The following is a 17,979-nucleotide window of genomic DNA, read 5'->3' as shown; positions in this document are numbered from 1 at the left end:
TATCAAGGTTCTAGCAAAAATAAATGAAATAAAATTAATAATAATAAAAAAATGGCCTGGGTGCCAGCTAAAAATAAAATAAAAAAAATATATAAAAAATTAAAAAAAAAATAAATAATTTAACAATAAAAAAAAATAAATATATATATATATATAAAAAAAAATCAGTTACCAGCAGGATCATCTACAATAAAACCATCAATATCAAGTGGAGTTTACATAAGTAAAGAAATCTTTGCATCCTTTGTAGTAGCACATTGCCCAAGAAAAAAGGCCACTTTTGATGCAAAATACAAAAGCTTAGTTCTAAGTGGGCAAAAGACCATGCTAATTTGTATGACAATCAGTGGAAATGCGTTATTTTTTCTGATGAATCAAAACTCAGCCTGCATGGTTCCGACGGCCAGAAGACTGTTAGACAAAAAGAGGTGAAGAATTTCTTTCTGACTGTATCGTCTCCACAGTGAAACATTTTGCATCTCAAATGATATGGGGCTGTATTTCAGATAGAGGAGTTAGTGATCTTGAATTTGTGAAGGTTAAAGTGAATGCTAATATGTACAAGGACATTCTTAAGACACAATTATACAAAATCCTTTGCCCAAGGAAAAAAGGCCACTTTTGATGCAAAATACAAAAGCTTAGTTCTTAGTGGGCAAAAGAGCATGCTAATTGGTATGACAATCAGTGGAAATGTGTTATTTTCTCTGGTGAATCAAAACTCAGCCTGCATGGTTCCGATGGCCAGAAGACTGTTATACAAAAAGAGGTGAAGAATTTTTTTCTGACTATATCGTCTCCACAGCGAAACATTTTTAATCTCAAATGGTATGGGGCTGTATTTCAGATAGAGGAGTTAGTGATCTTGAATTTGTGAAGGTTAAAGTGAATGCTAATATATACAAGGACATTCTTAAGATAAAATTATTTCACACAATTACACATCACTATGGAGATCTTGCCAATTGCATTTCTCAGGACGACTCTGTGCCATGTCATAGAGCCAAAACCATAACTACTGCTTGATAAAATTAGCAAAAGTTTTAAATTTATAAAAAGTTGCACTCTTGCTTAAATAAATGAAATTAATTTCAATGCTGTTACTGTCCTCAGTTGCAAAAATGGTTGAAGGACAAATAAATTCGCACAATAACATGGCCTGGGAACTGTACTGTCCAGACTCCATCCAATTGAAAATTGTTGGGATATGATGGGTGTTTCAGTAATGCACAAGAAACCAAAAACACTTAAGAGAGAGCTGCAGGAAACCTTAATCTGTGTTTTGTACCACGAGATTTCCGAGGAATACATTCAGAACCTTATCATCAATGTCGTGATGATATGCAGCAGTCATCAAACAAGCTGTGGGCCAACAGAATATAAGTGTGCGTTTTGTTGTGTTTTTTTGGTTATATAGCTGCCTAGTATGAGCAAAGTAATGAAAAAAAATCACTGCTTTCATAGAATTTTTTTATTGTATAAACCATAAGTAACATGCTGTTATTTTGGAGAAAAGTACTTATTTCATTGGCGCCTCCATAGCCAGGTGGGCAGGAGCAGCAGTGCGTAGCACACGCATCTTGATTAGACCGGGTTTCGAGCCTGTGACCACCAAATATGGAGGTGCGGAAATGTCTGGGAATGACCACCGCATATCCCCATGGAGCAATATGGCCTTAGTTGCTAATGCTCCTAAAAACCAAATAACAACAACTTATTTCATTGTATAATTACCCACTAGGCATAAAAGTAAATTTTTCTGCAATTAATAGTTTTATTAGCATTATATAGATATGATGCAGGAAAACAAGCTTATTCATAGCAGCAACTTGCCCTTAATGCCATACAGCTCCAATTTGTACAGCAATCTTTCATACCCCCAGGGGCTCACATGTGGTGAGTATGGGCTTGGCACACCCAGGGTCCTGAGCTGGATATCATCTTTCTTGGTGATATCTCTCTCTCTCTCGGTAACTCGGGAATTTTTTTTTAAGCCTCAGGCTTCCTTGCACCGTATTGCTAATAATATAATAATGTGCAACAGTATCAAAAGCTTTCCAAAAATCTAAGTAAATAACAAAATTATTTTTTGCATTTAGTTCCTTTGTGGCTATAGTATCCAGTCATATTGGTCAAACAAGACTTCCCCTTAACAAATCCATGCTGTGACTGAACTGTGACTGCAATCTTGTTTAGATGATCCTGCTTTACTTCTTTAACCAGTGACTCCATTATTTTCCCTGGAAGAGAATTTAAACTAACAGTTCTGTAATTACTCTGCGTGTTGTTATTACTTATTTATGTATTTTCAACTATTTCTAAAAGATTAATTTTCAGAATAAGGACAAACAACCTGAAAAAATGAGGTGATAATTATTTTGAGCAACACTGCAATACAATAATGAGAGGAATACAATGTACATATTGTGATTTTAAAATACACAAAATAGTTTCTAATTAAATCACTTATAATTTATGACTAAAAATTCACTATTATATTGGAGAGAAATTCTGTAGGTGATTGAAATTCATTCTTTAGCTGTCCTCTACTCTCTCATTCCATATACAGTGAAACTTCTCCTAACGGACACCTCTCGTTAACGGACATTTTCAAATTCCCCAACTCACCCATTGGTTTTAACGTGTTTGCAGCTGCTGTCTAGCGGACATTCTCTGTAACAGATGCGGACAGGCAATCTGCACAGTTTCGTTTAGATTAGCACTTAATTTGATCTCCCCATAATGGACAGCGGGCGAGCTCACGGCCCATTTTCTAGGAACGTTTCTTCCACGTGTTGCCTCAATCGTGTGTTTATTTTCCATTTCCGATTCTCTGAATTTTATCAAGGTTTACGTCACAGTTCTAAACCCCTTTTTTAAGAATTTTAAGGCACGTGTAAAAAAAACTTCTGATGAATTCGGTGTGTGCAGGGGGGGGGAGAACATGGTCGGCCTTTCGTCTTTTCAGTTTCAGTTTTGTTCAGTGTCATGTGAAGTGTACAATGTCTTCTCGTAAACATTTAACTTTAAAAGATAAAGTCGAACTCGTTAATGCGTATGATCGGCAAAAAAATAGTGTTCGCAATCTTGCTGCAAAATTCAAAATTGGGAAGACGCAGGTAAGCGACATCCTAAATAAAAAAAAATGAACTGTTCAAAAATCATTCCCGAAAACTGTTGGACTTCAAATTTGTCGCGCACGTGCTAAAAAAATTCCCATTAATGGGCCTATTATTAAGGAAAAGGCTTTGGAGGTTGTGAAATCTATGGGAGTAAATGAGTTCAAAGCTTCTGTGGGATGGCTAGACAAGTTCAAAACTCAGCATAAAATTTCTTGGAAAACCGTAAGTGGTGAAGGTGGATCTGTTGATACTGGGGTTGTAACAGATTGGACCGTCAAATTGGAAGATTTATGTCGTGATTTTGAAGCTAAGGATATTTACAACTGTGACGAAATAGGGTTGTTTTTTTAAAGCTCTTCCTGAAAAAACAATGAGCCTAAAAAACGAAAAGTGCCAGGGCAGAAAAATTTTTAAAGAACGCTTAACTGTACTATTGTGTACAAATATGCTGGGAGACTTTGAACAACCTCTTGTTATAGGAAACCCACAAAATCCTTGTTGTTTCAAGGGCATAAAGTTGAATCTTTTGGATGTTGACTGGAAGTCTAATAAAAAAAGCATGGATGACACGAGATATCATGAGCGAATGGATAAGTCACTTTAACCAAAACATGATTCGTCAAAACAGAAAAATTATTCTTTTCATGGATAATGCTGGATCTCACCTGCACGTTGAATTGTCCAACATTCAAATCATTTTTCTGCCACCAAACACATCTGCAGAGTGTCAGCCCTTGGATCAAGGGATAATAAAAAATTTTAAACTTCACTACAGAAAATGTGTTTTAAGACATCTCATTGCAAACATGAATGATGTAACATGTGCGAGTGACCTTGCAAAGAAAATCAGCATCCTAGATGCGATTCAATGGATTTCCTCTTCAGTAAACGCAATTAGAAAACAAACTGTCATGAACTGTTTTGTAAAGTCTGGCTTCTCAAACGCAAAAATCGAAGTTGTGAACAGCAATGTGGAGCACCAAGAACAAGAACTTCAACATCTATTGATAATGTACGATACTTCCGCTACAAGTGACCCTGGCTACAAAGATATAGACTCGAACCTCACTACAGAAGATGGCGCTCTAGATATCAACAACATTATCATCGACATTTTTCAAGAAGTTCCTCATGAGGATGAAGAAATGGAAGGAGGTCATTCTGTCGAAGAACATATTAACGTCGAACCACCGATGAAAATAGAAGAAGCGCTCATACAAATGAATCATTTAAAAATGTTTTTCGCCGCTGAAGAAGATATTGAAGGACTTTCGATGGTTTCTTCACTCCAAACAAATGTTGAAAACAAAATTATTAGCCGGAAGAAGGTGCAGAAGAAAATAAGTGATTACTGTATGCATTTTTCTTAAGATAAAGTCATAATATGCATAGCACAATTGTATGTATATTATTTACAAAAATATTGTGCAAAATCTGTATATAATTTAATTTAATTTAATTTTACATTAAACGTTTAACGATTTTTCTTTATCTCTTGTGTATGTAATTGTATATTATTTACAAAAATATTGTTCAAAATCTGTATATATTTTAATTTAATTTTAAATTAAACGTTTAATGATTTTTCTTTCTTTCTTTTTTTTTTTTTTTTTCTCCCTCAGACTTGTTAACGGACACATTCTCGTTCCCCATGGCTGTCCGTTAAAGGGAAGTTTCACTGTATACCTTTTACCAGTGGTGAGCTGTGAATATTTTAACAGTGGGCTTACAGTTTTGCCCACTTTTTGATGTGAAACATCCTTGGGGTACCTACCGAGTAAATCTGATTGGTCACTGAAGTGACATCATCCGCAGCTTCTGCCAGAGGCACTTTCCATGCTCGCACCACTAGTTTGTGCTGAGCACTCATTAGTGTGATTAGAGTGCCTGACATATTTTTCGTGGCTGGTGCAATATCTCGAGTTAGGGGCATATTCTATGGGGAGAGGGATATTCTCCCTTAACCATGCATATAAGTGTTCCTAGGTCTATAAAAAAAAAACTCAAAAGATAAATTGTCATACCCCCCCCACGATGATACATAGATGGTGATAGTGTCTCGAGTTCTAACCTTTTAGAATTTTTGAATAGTATGATGTCACAAAATGAGTCAGTTGAGTCAGTTTGGTATGACATAAGCACTGCAAAAGCAAAAATAAGAGTAGAAGTGTGTTATAGGCCTAATGACTCGAATGAGTACAATGAACAGTTGTACAGAGAAATAGAGTGGGCTTGTAAATCAGAATGTCTTATAATGGGGGATTTTAACCTCCCAGATATAGACTGGAACTTATGGGTTGGTCACTCGCACACTAGTAAGACTTTTGTAGATTTATTGGATGATTGTTTTCTGCAGCAGCAGCAGCAGCAGCATCTTCGAGAGGCAACCAGAGAGGGTATACTCTTGATCTGGTTATCAGCAGTGATCATTCGTGTATTAAGAATTTGCAGATAAAGGAACCATTAGGTGGCAGTGATCACAGTGTACTGATGTGGGATTTACTTAAAGATATAATTACCATCAGGGGTAAAGGAAGGGGTTTTTGCTTCCGTAAAGGAGTCTATAGTGGTCTGACAGTTTTTAAATTCTGTACAGTGAGACCAACTGATGATGTTACCAACAGCAAATTCTAAGTGGGAAGCATTCAAGGAATTAATAGTGGAAGCTACTAAACGTTTCAAACCTATTAAGAAATATTGTTCAAGGTTTAGGCCTAAATGGTTGTCAAATGAAATAATGAGACTCATGGCAGAGAAGAAAAATGCATGAGATGCATATAAATTATCAGGCGACACAGAAGCCTTTGATATATATAAGCTAGTCTGTAATCAAGTCACAAAGGAGGTTAGGCAGGCAAAGGCAGTTTACAAGAAATCTTTGGCAAAGGATGCTAAAAAAAACAGCAAGGATTTCTTTACTTATATAAACTCTAAAAGGAAGGGAATGAATCTGATTGGTCCACTTGATATCGATAGTTCGACTGTTGATGATCCTGCTCAGATAGCAAACAAACTGAATGAGTATTTTGCATCTACATTCACACATGAGGAGTTATTAAGGTTTGAAAATGCCACAAAGTTATCAAATCGTAACAGGGTGCTTAATGATTTTGTAATAACTGAGAACAAAGTGGAGGAGAAATTGTTGAAGTTAAGCATAAGAAATGCACCTGGGGTGGTTGGGATCTATCCAGTTATATTAAAGGAGGCGGCGAAGGAAGTAAGCAAACCCTTAGTCATAATTATGAGAGCATCCTTGGACTCCGTGGAGGTCCCCACGGACTGGAGATGTGCAAATGTCTCCCCAATTCACAAAGGGGGATTGAAGGGTGTCACGCGGAATTACAGACCAGTTAATTTAACTTCTGTTCCGGATAAAATAATGGAGTCACTGGTTAAAGATACATTGCAGGATCATCTAGACTAGACTGCAGCAATAATTCAGACAAAGCATGGGTTTGTTAACTTGTCTGACAAATTTGATAGGATATTATGATGTTGTTACAATGGAACTGGATGCAAAAAATAATTTTGATATCATATACTTGGATTTCAGGAAAGCTTTTGACACTGTTGCGCATGGAAGACTACTGTAAAAATTTGAGCAGAATGGTATTAAGAGTAAGGTGCTACAATGGATAAAAGGATGTTTGACTGGGAGAAGAGAGGGTGGTAATCAATGAGTGCTGCTCTTCGTGGACTAATGTTATTAGTGGAGTCCCCCAGTGTTCGGTTTTGGGTCCACTGTTGTTTTGTATATTTGTCAGTGATATTGAAGAAGGTATATCAGGCTTAGTATCGAAGTTTGCAGATGATACAAAGGTTGGCAGGGTTGTTAATGACAGTAATTGCAGTGTGGTACTGCAATAGGATCTAGAAAATTTGGGCAGATGGGCTGAGAAGTGGCAACTGAAGTTTAACATTGAAAAATGCAAAGTACTGCATATGGGTAGAAGTAACTCCAGAGAAACGTACCAACTGTGTGGTACTACACTTAAGAAGGTAGAAAATGAAAAAGGCCTGGGTGTAATTGTGCAGTCAGATATGAAGTTTTGTGAGCAATGCAGACAGGCTGCCAGGGCAGGTCATGGGATTTTGTCAATGATATGTAGGAATTTTGCTAGCAGGGAAAAGGTGGTGATTGTCCCTCAGTATAAGGCAATGGTCATGTCAGGCCACGCCTTGAGTACTGCGTGCAGGTCTGGTGGCCTCATTTTAGGAAGGATGTAGATTTGCTTGAGCATGTACAGAGAAGGGCAACAAGATTGGTGAGGGAGAATGAAGGGATCTTCTTACCAAGAGAGGCTTAAATTCTGCAAATTGCAATGGCTGGAGACTATGCACCTGCGAGATGATCTGATTGAGGTGTATAAGGCCTTGAATGGGTTGAGCACGCTGAATTCTGATGGGATTCTTCCAGTTGTTCAAATTACGAACCTATGGCGGCATAAATTGAAATTGAGGAAGGATAGATGTAGAATATATGTGCCGAAATTTTCCTTTAGCTAGTGTGTGGTTAATTGCTGGAACAAACTTCCATCTGTCGTTGTGGAAGTTGATAGGTTAAATAAATTTAAGGAGGAACTGGACAAATGTTTAGAGGGGATTGTTTTGTAATTTTTTTTTTTTTTTTTTTTTTGGCTGAAGATGCATAAGTTCATACGCTTGCTTTCTTGGATCACATGCCACTACTACTACTACAACAATCATACTTCCTGCAGTAAGTATGATTGCAACAACACAAATTTGTCAACAATTTCTTTTTTGGTCTCGCATTTTCAATACATTGCATTATTAGTTGCACCCAACAGCTGCTTATGTTGTTTCAACAACAAGATCAGGTACTTCAGTCGGTACTGTTTTCCAGAGACATTTAGATACGTTTCAATCACAAGTATATGTCTCTTACTTTAGTTATCATAAATGCATTGTATCTTGTCTTTCAGAAATTCTGGAAATTTGTGAATGATCAATAAAATATTTACAATACAAAAGCTCTTATTTCGTAATCGTTAGATACAAATCAAAATACCTAAAAGAAACTCAACGGATGTTTCGCATAAAACCATCTGCCGTGCATGCTTGGCACATGCACCACTTTTTTATTCTTCTTTTTTTTCAACTAGGGAAATATAATGGATACATTTTTATCATGATAAAATTTTAATATCGCAAATAAAAAATAACATGAAATATATCACAAATCACATAAAAACTATCACAAAACATTCTACAATATAAGAAATATTACATAAAAAAAAAATTCTAGAAAAGATATACAAAAATCACAGATTACATGAAAAAAATTATTAAACAAATATTCAAGGAAAATTTCCATATAGAATTTACTTCTTTATTAATATTTGTTGTCGATCTTCGGCTTTGCTCAGTAGTTGAGTGATGATTACAGAGGAAATATTTGACGTAACGATCAGGATCAGATTGAAGCAGTGATTTTCCATTTAGATTTATGGTTATCATATTTGCAGTGTGTTTAATTGTCAAAGATGTTCTTTTTATTGTTACAATATTATTCATTATGCTGAAAGCTTACTCAACTTCAGCACTGCTAATCGCAATGGTTTCAAGGATATTTCTGAAAAGGGAATTTTTGTCAATTTTCAAGTTATCTTTTAGTTATCATTAATTTTTATTTCCTATTTTATTAGAAAACTTAAATTTCTTATTCATTTTTCACCCTCTTGCCATGGAGATGAAAGTTCTTTCATTTCCAGGTAGCATATGATTAAAATTTCTTTCAATTCCTCATTGTCAACGATATTATTTTATTTATTTAATTTAAAATTACTCCATTGCATTGATAACTGACCCTTTAAGGATAAAACAGTACAGTTTAATAACTTGTGACGAGGTAACTTTTTATTGTGTTCTTACCTTCGATTTTGGCTTTTCAAATTCTTTCAACTTCAACATCGGTCTCAATTTTAGCCTCTCAATTTCCTTCAAAATTTTTCAAATTTGTAATAGCATTGATAGTTCGAACAATTAATTTATCTGCTTTTATCTATAGTGATGCTGCAACTTTGTAAAGCTTCTGAAAGGTTAAGAGAGCTCCTGCAGGATGTCAATCATTTGTGCTAAATCATTTTAAGAAATTCCAGATTTAAGTTGGTTTAATAATCCCGAATATTTAACTTCTGATTCAAAATGTTTGCACAAAGCTGGATAATTCCTAAAACTGCAGTTGCCATCCGCAAGCTACAAGCTGCTCAATCTTGCCTGAACACACTATCGACCTTTATAATTTCCACTTCAAGTTCTTTAGCATTCATCCTTAAATCTGTTGTTTATGTTGGGTGTTAGGAGCATCGGCAACTAAGGCCACGTTGCTCCGTGTATATTGTCTGTAAATTGCATGTGTTCTGAGGTTAATAAAAAAAAAGTCTATAAAAATTCCTCTCGTGGGATTGAAACTCATTTCTTTTTCACCCGGTGTGGGGAGGATGGCAATTCTGCTAACTGTGCTACCCACGAGGGCATCCTTAAATCGCACTGGCTTTTTGCAGATTGGTGATATAATGCATACTGTTTTTTTTTAAATTATTGCCTGTATGCCATTTATATTTAGAAACATTTTCTTCACAGTAGAGGCCTCGACACAGTTTCAAAATCTGCCAACTAAGATATTAAAGTTTATTTAATATCTTAGTTGCCCACTCAACATTGTTACTGTCATTAGTTCTTTGAGTACTGTCCAAAATTTCGGAATCGCTCGGAATCTTATTCAGCTACTGTGACCATGTAAACATAGATGGGAGAAATTTACTGAAAGGCATGGATCACTCACTTCTCTAAAAAGCAGATGACTGCTTGCTGGAGTTAAAGGGGAACCACAACACAGGTTGACCGGAGGCTATTTTCCATGTCGGGAATACGTCTTAATCTTCTGACTGGTTATGGAAAGCATATTAACTAGCTGGACTTCTTGGTAGATGGGATAGATGGCCGCATAGGTTTTACAGTCACCAATAACATTGATGCCCATAAAACGCAGTATGATAATCCCTTTAACCCTTAATTCACGCTTTGTGTGTACAAACAATGTGTACGAAGTGAAGTCTTTTGTAATCTATTCATTATATGGAAATTTTCTTTTGTCTGCAGAAACTATTTTAAATGTAATTACCAAGAAGAATTTGAAAACCTTCGCTATAAAGAAGTTCATTAAATAGAGGTCCGACTATAATTAAATCAAAAATGAAGCAATTTTAAAATACATAACTGGTCTAGTGCGCTCTTAAAATGCTGCACCTGAGGCCCCCGCCCACCCCACTGTAGTTCCGGCTCTGGATACTCAATAACTGAATTGAAGATTTCATTTGTAAAATAAATAATCGTTTCAACGATGGGCTCTAGTTAGCCCACTATAGCTTACCATTGCTTTTTACTTACATGTTTTGTAGTACCAGCTGCTTATTTAAGTACATTTCCTAGACTAACAGTTTGTTGTTGAGAGGGGGTGGAATTGTAATGTGAATGCGTTAAAGAATAGCTAATGAATGACTCCGACCCAAATATAGAAATTCTCTTTCTACAGTAAAGACTTTAGTGATCTTCAATGACTTCCTTTTCTGGTTGCCTGCTAAATTTCTTTAGTGAATTTTGGCTATATATGTGGTGAGAATTAAAATTGGGGAGAAAAAAAGAGAGAGAGAGATCAGTTAGAACTCAGGTCTGCCACAGTCAAGGCTCAGATTCAAGATACTCCTCTGAGCTCCTGTTTTTCTCTAATTGTCATATTTTTATAATTCTCAAGGACAAGTTAATAAAAGAATGAAAGCTACTGATAAAGTTCAGTGTACAAGGTGTTAAAAGTCAGGTCATTGTTTTATGGTAAGATTGTGCTGTTAAAGAGTAGCTTACAAATCTTCAAGAATCTCTGAATAAATTAAATAAAAGTTGTAGACAATCTGGTATGAATTACATAAGAAAAAGTTACAAAAGCTGGGAGAGAAGGAAAATTTAGTGTAGACTAGTCAAAAAATTGAAAAATATTGGTATTTATGTACTGTGTGTGTGTGTATATATATATATATATATATATATATATGTTCTGTAATGTTCTTTAAGGAAGGAAGATTCGATACGGAAATAAACAGTAAGTAAAAGCAGGAAGTGGAGGAAGCTAAGTAAAGAAATTCATTTGAAACAAAAGTAAAATTAGCCAAAAGACAAGGTTCGGTATACATTAAAATCTATTTTAACCTATAAACTTAAGAACCAGGTGAAAAGTAACAAAGGGATTGATCAAAAATTTGAAAATAAGTGTAAGAAAAAATAAAGGCAATGTGATGGAATCAGTGACAGGACATTATTACAAATGAAAAAAAAACCTTTGAGATAAATAATATTAATCCAAGATAAATTCAGCAATTTTAAGATGGTATGGGCACATGAACTGAAAGGGAGGTGGATTGGCAGTGTTGTCAAGCAAGTATTAGAGAAAAGAGCGCTTGCCCCAGTAAGCCCTCTTACAAGGGTAAAGAATAGAATCAGTTGTTCCTTAACTTTGTAATATTAGATTTAGTTTATTAAGTTTAGAAACAGCATGTATTCTTCTTTTTAATTTTTTTTATAGAAAAGTTCTTTGTATTTTTATTTTACATGGTATATTATATGAACTATACTTTTATGAGCAGCCTAGCATGAACTGCACATTGTTTAGCTTGCTTCAGTGTTATTTTATGCATCTCACAAAAAGGCTGCCATGAGTACCCTTTGTGATTTTTGTGTTTTACCAAGATATGAAAGAATCAAAAGTTCAACAAGAAAAAAAGTTTCTTCCTACATCACAAAAAATAAAATAAGTATCTTGAGAAACACTGCCTTCTGTATCCACTAAATATAGCCTTCTTCTTGCCAGCTTAGCTTGTTTCAAGAACCACAATGACAGTTTCAACAGGAAAAATAAAGTGGCCTAGATCATTAAATATTGTGATATAGAATATCTCACATATGCCTTTCATACAATATTTAAAATGAAGTGTGCCGAGGAATATGCTGAAATAATGATATAATTAAGAATGATTGGAAGATATTTCAAGAGTGAAAATTTTTTTTTAATAAAACCAGTTTTATTTTTATTTTATCTCTTCAGACATGTCATTTCTTTTCCTTGATGAACTCTAAGCTGGCAGCTTAGAAAAAAAACAGTCTTAACAAGCATTTTGAGTTTTTCACACTTGATTCTTAATTCTCGCACCTTCACTATTATAATGTCTGAAGAGTATGTACATTTCAAGTATTTTGATCCTCACTATCATATATTCCTGTTTTAGGTAGGTGACAGACTTATATTTAAGTTAAAGCTTTTTTATATATTAACTGAGAACAAGCGGAGGAAAGATATATTAACAAAAATACTTGAATTGTTTTCATTGTCCTTTTGAGGTATTTTTTTTATTTCAGGCTTTATTACATAGTAAAAAGCAGCAGCAAGAGGAAGCTATTTTGAAACAGATTGGACTAGGCAGAGGTAGGTTTTCATAAAAAAGGGAACTTTTTTACATGATTTTAAATAAATTAGACAACAGTTTAAACGAGAAACATTGTGCTTATGTTCATGTATTGGATTCTACTTTAAACTGTGTGAAAATTTTAATTTAAAATTTAAAAATGTAAACTGAGTGAAAATTACAAACACAAAAGGTATTGGAATGTATAGTGCTTAGTACTGTGCATAGGTTAAAGAATGTGAAGACAGAAGATGTGTGTTGATATTAAACTTAAATATCTGTAGATTGTAGTTTTTGGGAAATGTATGTGAAGGGAAGTTATTCCAGAAAACAGAAGTAGAAGGAATAATTGAAGAGGAGGAAAAGTTAATTCTGTTGATTTTGAGTTGGATTATAGATGCCAACACAGAAGAACAGTGCCCATGGAAGTATCTATAGAAAAGTCATATAGCAGAAACTGAAGATCTATATGACAGAGAGAATGAAAGAAATGGGTCTTAAACTCTTTGAATGAAGTTAACAAGCTTGAGAGAGGTTTGGCACTACCACAAGTGTGGGAACAATATTCCATAGTAGGGTGAATTTGAGATTTGTACAGAGTGAGTTACATAAATTTAGAAGTTTAGAAAAAAAGTACTGCTGACAGCTAGAAAGCCAGTTTTTTGGATGCAGAAGAGCAATATTTGTGATGTGCTTATGATGTTGTTATTATTGTTGTTATTTGGTTTTTAGAAGCATTAGCAACTAAGGCCATATTGCTCTGTGAATATGCGGTGGTCATTCCTACCTTTCCGCATCCTCCGTATTTGGTGGTGACGGGCTCGAACCCCGGTCTAATCAAGAAGCGTGTGCTACGCACTGCTGCTCCTTCCCACCTGGCTACGGAGGCGCCATGTGCTTATGCCAGTTCAGATTAGAAGTCAGAGTAATTCCTAATAGAGATATGTGATTCTTGTCTAGAAATGTATCATCGAAGATAAACATAGGATCGGTAGACTCTTTTTTGAGGAATAAGACAGGAGTTAATTTTAAAAGGATTGAATTAACTAAGTTATCTTTGCCCCATTGGACAGTTATCTGGAGAGCAGGATTTAAGGAATTGGTTGTGAATATTCAAGAAGTTGTAACTGTTTGTGCAGGACATAATTTCTCAAACTGGAAGGTGGAATTCAATGTGCTATTATCAGCAAAACTATGGATAGGATTTCCAGTCAGTGGAAGGTCATTAATTAATATACAACAGGAAAAGAGTGGGAGAAAGAACTGAATCTTGGGGACACCAGAATAAGTTGAGAAATTAGAAGACAGTGCCTCCTACCATCACCCGCAGTGAGCATTTAGAAAGAAAACTGGATACCCAGTTGTAAAAAAAAAAAAAAAGTTGGCAGGCTGCAAGATGGGAGCTTGTTTAGAAGACTTTTGTGCCATATACATGTTCAAAATACCTAGAAATGCCAAGAGCAACTGCTTGTATTTTACCAAATTTGTTTCTATGAATTTGTTTAAAGATGATTAAAATAAGCCAATATATCACCTGTAGGTCAATTCTGATAGAATCCATATGGCAACCATTAATTAGAAGGAAAGTTTGAGATAATTTGAGTTGGTAGTGGTGGATTTCTTCATTACTTTTGAAAGAGTAAAGGTAAGTGCAGTGGGGGCAATAACTGTAAGGGTGGGATTTATCATCCTTTTTTAGGAACTGGCTGGAAAAGAGCAAATTCCCAAGTAGAAGGAAAAATACTAGTGGAATAAGAAAAAAGATGACACAAAACAGGAGCTAGCTCGTGAGCACTAGTTTTGAGATCAAATGGAGAAATGCCATCAGGACCTGGAGCTCTCTTGGAATATAGATTTCTCAGAATTCTTCTAACATCTTTCTGTAAGAAAACTGTGGGAATCATAGAGTGTAATGTATTGGGTATGACAGGAGGTGGTTTACCAAGTTTGTTAATGTAAAAGTTAAAAGAAAAATATGATGCTGGCAAGTTAGCTTTATCCTTTGGTAAGGTGGCAGTAGAGCCATCACGTAATAGGGATGGCAGTATTGCCATCCCTATTACGTGAAGAAGTTGGTGGCCTATAAACTTTAGCAAGAGACCAGAATGCTTGACTAACATTTGGAGAAACAAGTTTTCTACTTTTAGCCTGTTCAAAATAGTTTGGTTAATAATAGTTATACAATTGTTGTGAGCTTTAGCATAACCAGAAAATGGAGCTGTAAATTTTTAAACAAGCCATTTGTGTTATGTTGTCTATTCTTATTTTGAATAGCCCTAGCACATTCATTGGAAAACTAAGGTTTAGATAAGGGACTAGATTTTAGGGTGATATATGGAATAGAGGATTTCATCCCTACAAGGATAATTTCACTGACACAAGAAAAATAGAATATTCTATTTCTATAGAATAGAATAGACAACTTGAGGTTGAGAGCAGCCATTAGACAAAAGAGCAATGGGACACCATCTTTTCTGACGAATCGAAATACAACCTGCATGGCTTGGATGGGAAGCGATATGTCAGAAAACGAAAATCGGAGGAATACCATCCTGACTGTAAAGTTCCCCACTGGTCAGATAGTCTAGGGACGCATAACAAGCAAAGGGATGGAGCAAATTAAGTTTGTTTATTAATGGAATGGTGAATGTAGAAATCTACACTGCTATCTTGGAGGAGTGCCTGAAACCCGTTATTAGGGATCACCACACAGACGTCCAAAACTGCATTTTTCAACGGGACTCAGCACTTTGCCACACAGAAAAATTGGTAAGTTTTATGCTATTTAGATTTGATGATGAATTTGTCTTCTTGTCTCACAAGGCTTAAAACACACTTACACCAACATTTTCCTTCGTTTTTCTCCTTTAAGGTGCAGTCATACCTCAGAAATGCTAGCATTACAGTGTTGGACTGGCCTGGCAACAGTCCAGATTTGAACCCTATTGAAATTTGCTGGTACATAATGTCTAAAATTGCTTAGAAGAAACCAACAAGTCAGATTCGACTGCAGGAGAGCATTGTAAGGGTGTGGTACCACAAAATTGGGCAACCATATATTCAGAAGTTGATTAACTCTATGCCAGATCATTGCAAGGCTGCAGTTGCAGCTTGAGGAGGAACAACAAAATATTGAGGACTTATTTTGCTGATTTACAGTACAGTACACTGTTACGTTAACTAGTCATTTCAGTTTGTACATGTAAATGCAACAAAATGTATGTTTGGTTGTCACGATTTCTCATATTTCTATTAATTACGCATTTTACCCTTTGGGAACTTATTTATGGCAATTATGTATATCAGATGGAGTCTTTTTATTGGATTTCATTCACAGAGATATATATCCCATCTAACAAATGCATTTTGAACATTTCTGCAACCCACAATGCAGCGCAAAACACATTATTTGCAAAATTCACAAGTGATGCAGTTTTTTTGTCTGCCACTGTACAAAGGGTACTAGGAAAGTTTTGCAATACAGCTTTGTTTATTTAATTTTTTCAAAGTAATTTCCTCTACATTCAATACACCTCTCCATCCTCCGAAACCAACCAGTTCTGCCAAGTTTCACTAGGGAGTAAAGCACACTCGTTGTCCCAAGCCCGTAGAAGGTCCTCATCACTGGAAAACCGCCTCCCTTTTAGCTTCATTTTCACATGTGGGAACAGTGCAAAGTCGCAGGGAGCAAGGTCTGGACTGTAGGGAGGGTGCTCGAGAAGTTTCAGTCCTGTCGTGGTCAAATATTCGGTGCAGGCTTTGGCGCGGTGAGCTGGAGCATTATCGTGATGGAGGTACCAGGTGTCCATTCTTGACTTTGGCCGCAGGTTCTTCATAGATCCAATGACTTTAGGCAGGCATTGTTCAGTATACCACTTAGCTGTGACTGTCTTCTGCGTGTCCAAAACGACACGTTCCACAATTCCACTCGATTTGAAAAATACAGCTATCATTTTCTTCTTTACAGATCGGGATTTTCTGACAATTACGGGTGTGTCGTCATCATCAAAGACCCAAACTTTGTTTTGAGCCTTGGTCGGCAGATCGTAATAGTACAGCCAAGTCTCGTCACCTGTCACGATGTTGTTCACATACCGAGATTGTCCCTTATCAAACTTTTTTAACATCTCCTGGCACCAAGTCACACGTCGTGTCATCTGCTCTTCAGTCAGTTGATGCGTCACCCAGAGAGAACAAAGTTTCTTCACGTGCAAATGATCTTGCAGAATCGAACGAATTGCTGGTGCATTTAGGCCCAAAGTATCCTCTATCTGTTGGTAGGTCACTCGCCTGTTTTCGTCAAGCATTTTCCTCACAGCAGTAACGTTTTCCTCCGTAACTGACGTTCGTGGCCTTCCCGGCCTCTCAGAATCCTCCAGAGTGAAATTTCCCCTTTGGAATTCTCTATACCACCTGAATATCGTTGTACGATGTGGACAATCATCATCTAGTGCAAGAGTCGTTTCTTCTAAGCACTGGTGGTTAAACCACGCACGAAATTATACCGCAAAACTGTCCTTATCTCATTTCGTGACCACGATGCTATCGCAAGCACTTTACACTCTCACTACTAATGAATAACTGAGCCCATCGACTTGGCGCGGCGGCTACTATGCACGTATGAACATGTCTCAACATGCAGCAACAAGCAGCTTCCTGTGATTCATTGTTGCGTCATATTGCAAAACTTTCCTAGTACCCTTTGTATATGCAAGATTTTCCATGTATTGTAAAATCTGAAAAAAAAGGTGCGAAAAGTTTTCCTTGTGTACTATATATAAGTGATTTTTCAATTTAAAATGGTGGGAAATATGATGTAATCAGATATTTTTAATTGAATATGCGTCAGTTGTTGTTATTGTTATTTAGTTAGTTTTTAGGAGCATTAGCAACTAAGGCCATATTGCTCCGGGGATATGCGGTGGTCATTTCCTGACCTTTCCGCATCCTCCATATTTGGTGGCTCACGGGCTCGAACCCTGGTCTAATCAAGAAGCATTTGCTACGCACTGCTGCTCCTACCCACCTGGCTACAGAGGTGCCTATGTGTCAGGATAGCATGCAGTTCATAGAAAGAAAGGCAAAAATAGATGTATTATATCATAATGATGATGATATTGTACATTCCAAATGCCTATTTGCATCTTTTGCCATAGAATATTGAACATGTTTTTTTTTTGAATTGTGCTTATGCAGGTGCATTGTTCAGAAATACATATTTCCCAATAGTGAAGTAGCAAAAAACAGCTATGGAAGAACAAACATAACAGGCATTCTTAGTGAAACTCATGAATAGGAAAGTATGAGGGGTTTCCGAAAAGTAAGGTAACACATTTTTTTCCCCTTAATAATGGTGAAAGGGAATGAGATGAAACGATGTG

General features: G+C 36.1%; 1 protein-coding gene across 1 annotated transcript in view; it reads left to right on the top strand.

Moving 5' to 3' along the window:
• LOC150075328 (uncharacterized) overlaps positions 1-17,979 on the top strand; it is a 192,659-nt gene that overhangs the window by 113,815 nt on the left and 60,865 nt on the right. The window contains exon 7 of the mRNA XM_090388765.1: positions 12,552-12,618. Within this exon, the coding sequence (XP_090244891.1) occupies positions 12,552-12,618 (67 nt within the window). The remainder of the gene's footprint in view (positions 1-12,551; positions 12,619-17,979) is intronic.

Source organism: Mastigoproctus giganteus, chromosome 14, assembly GCF_048544385.1.
Source record: "Mastigoproctus giganteus isolate SK-2022 chromosome 14, ASM4854438v1, whole genome shotgun sequence".
Taxonomy (NCBI): Eukaryota; Metazoa; Arthropoda; class Arachnida; order Uropygi; family Thelyphonidae; genus Mastigoproctus; species Mastigoproctus giganteus.
The sequence above is the reverse complement of the archived record's forward strand: the minus strand, read 5'-3'. Positions and strand labels throughout refer to the sequence as shown.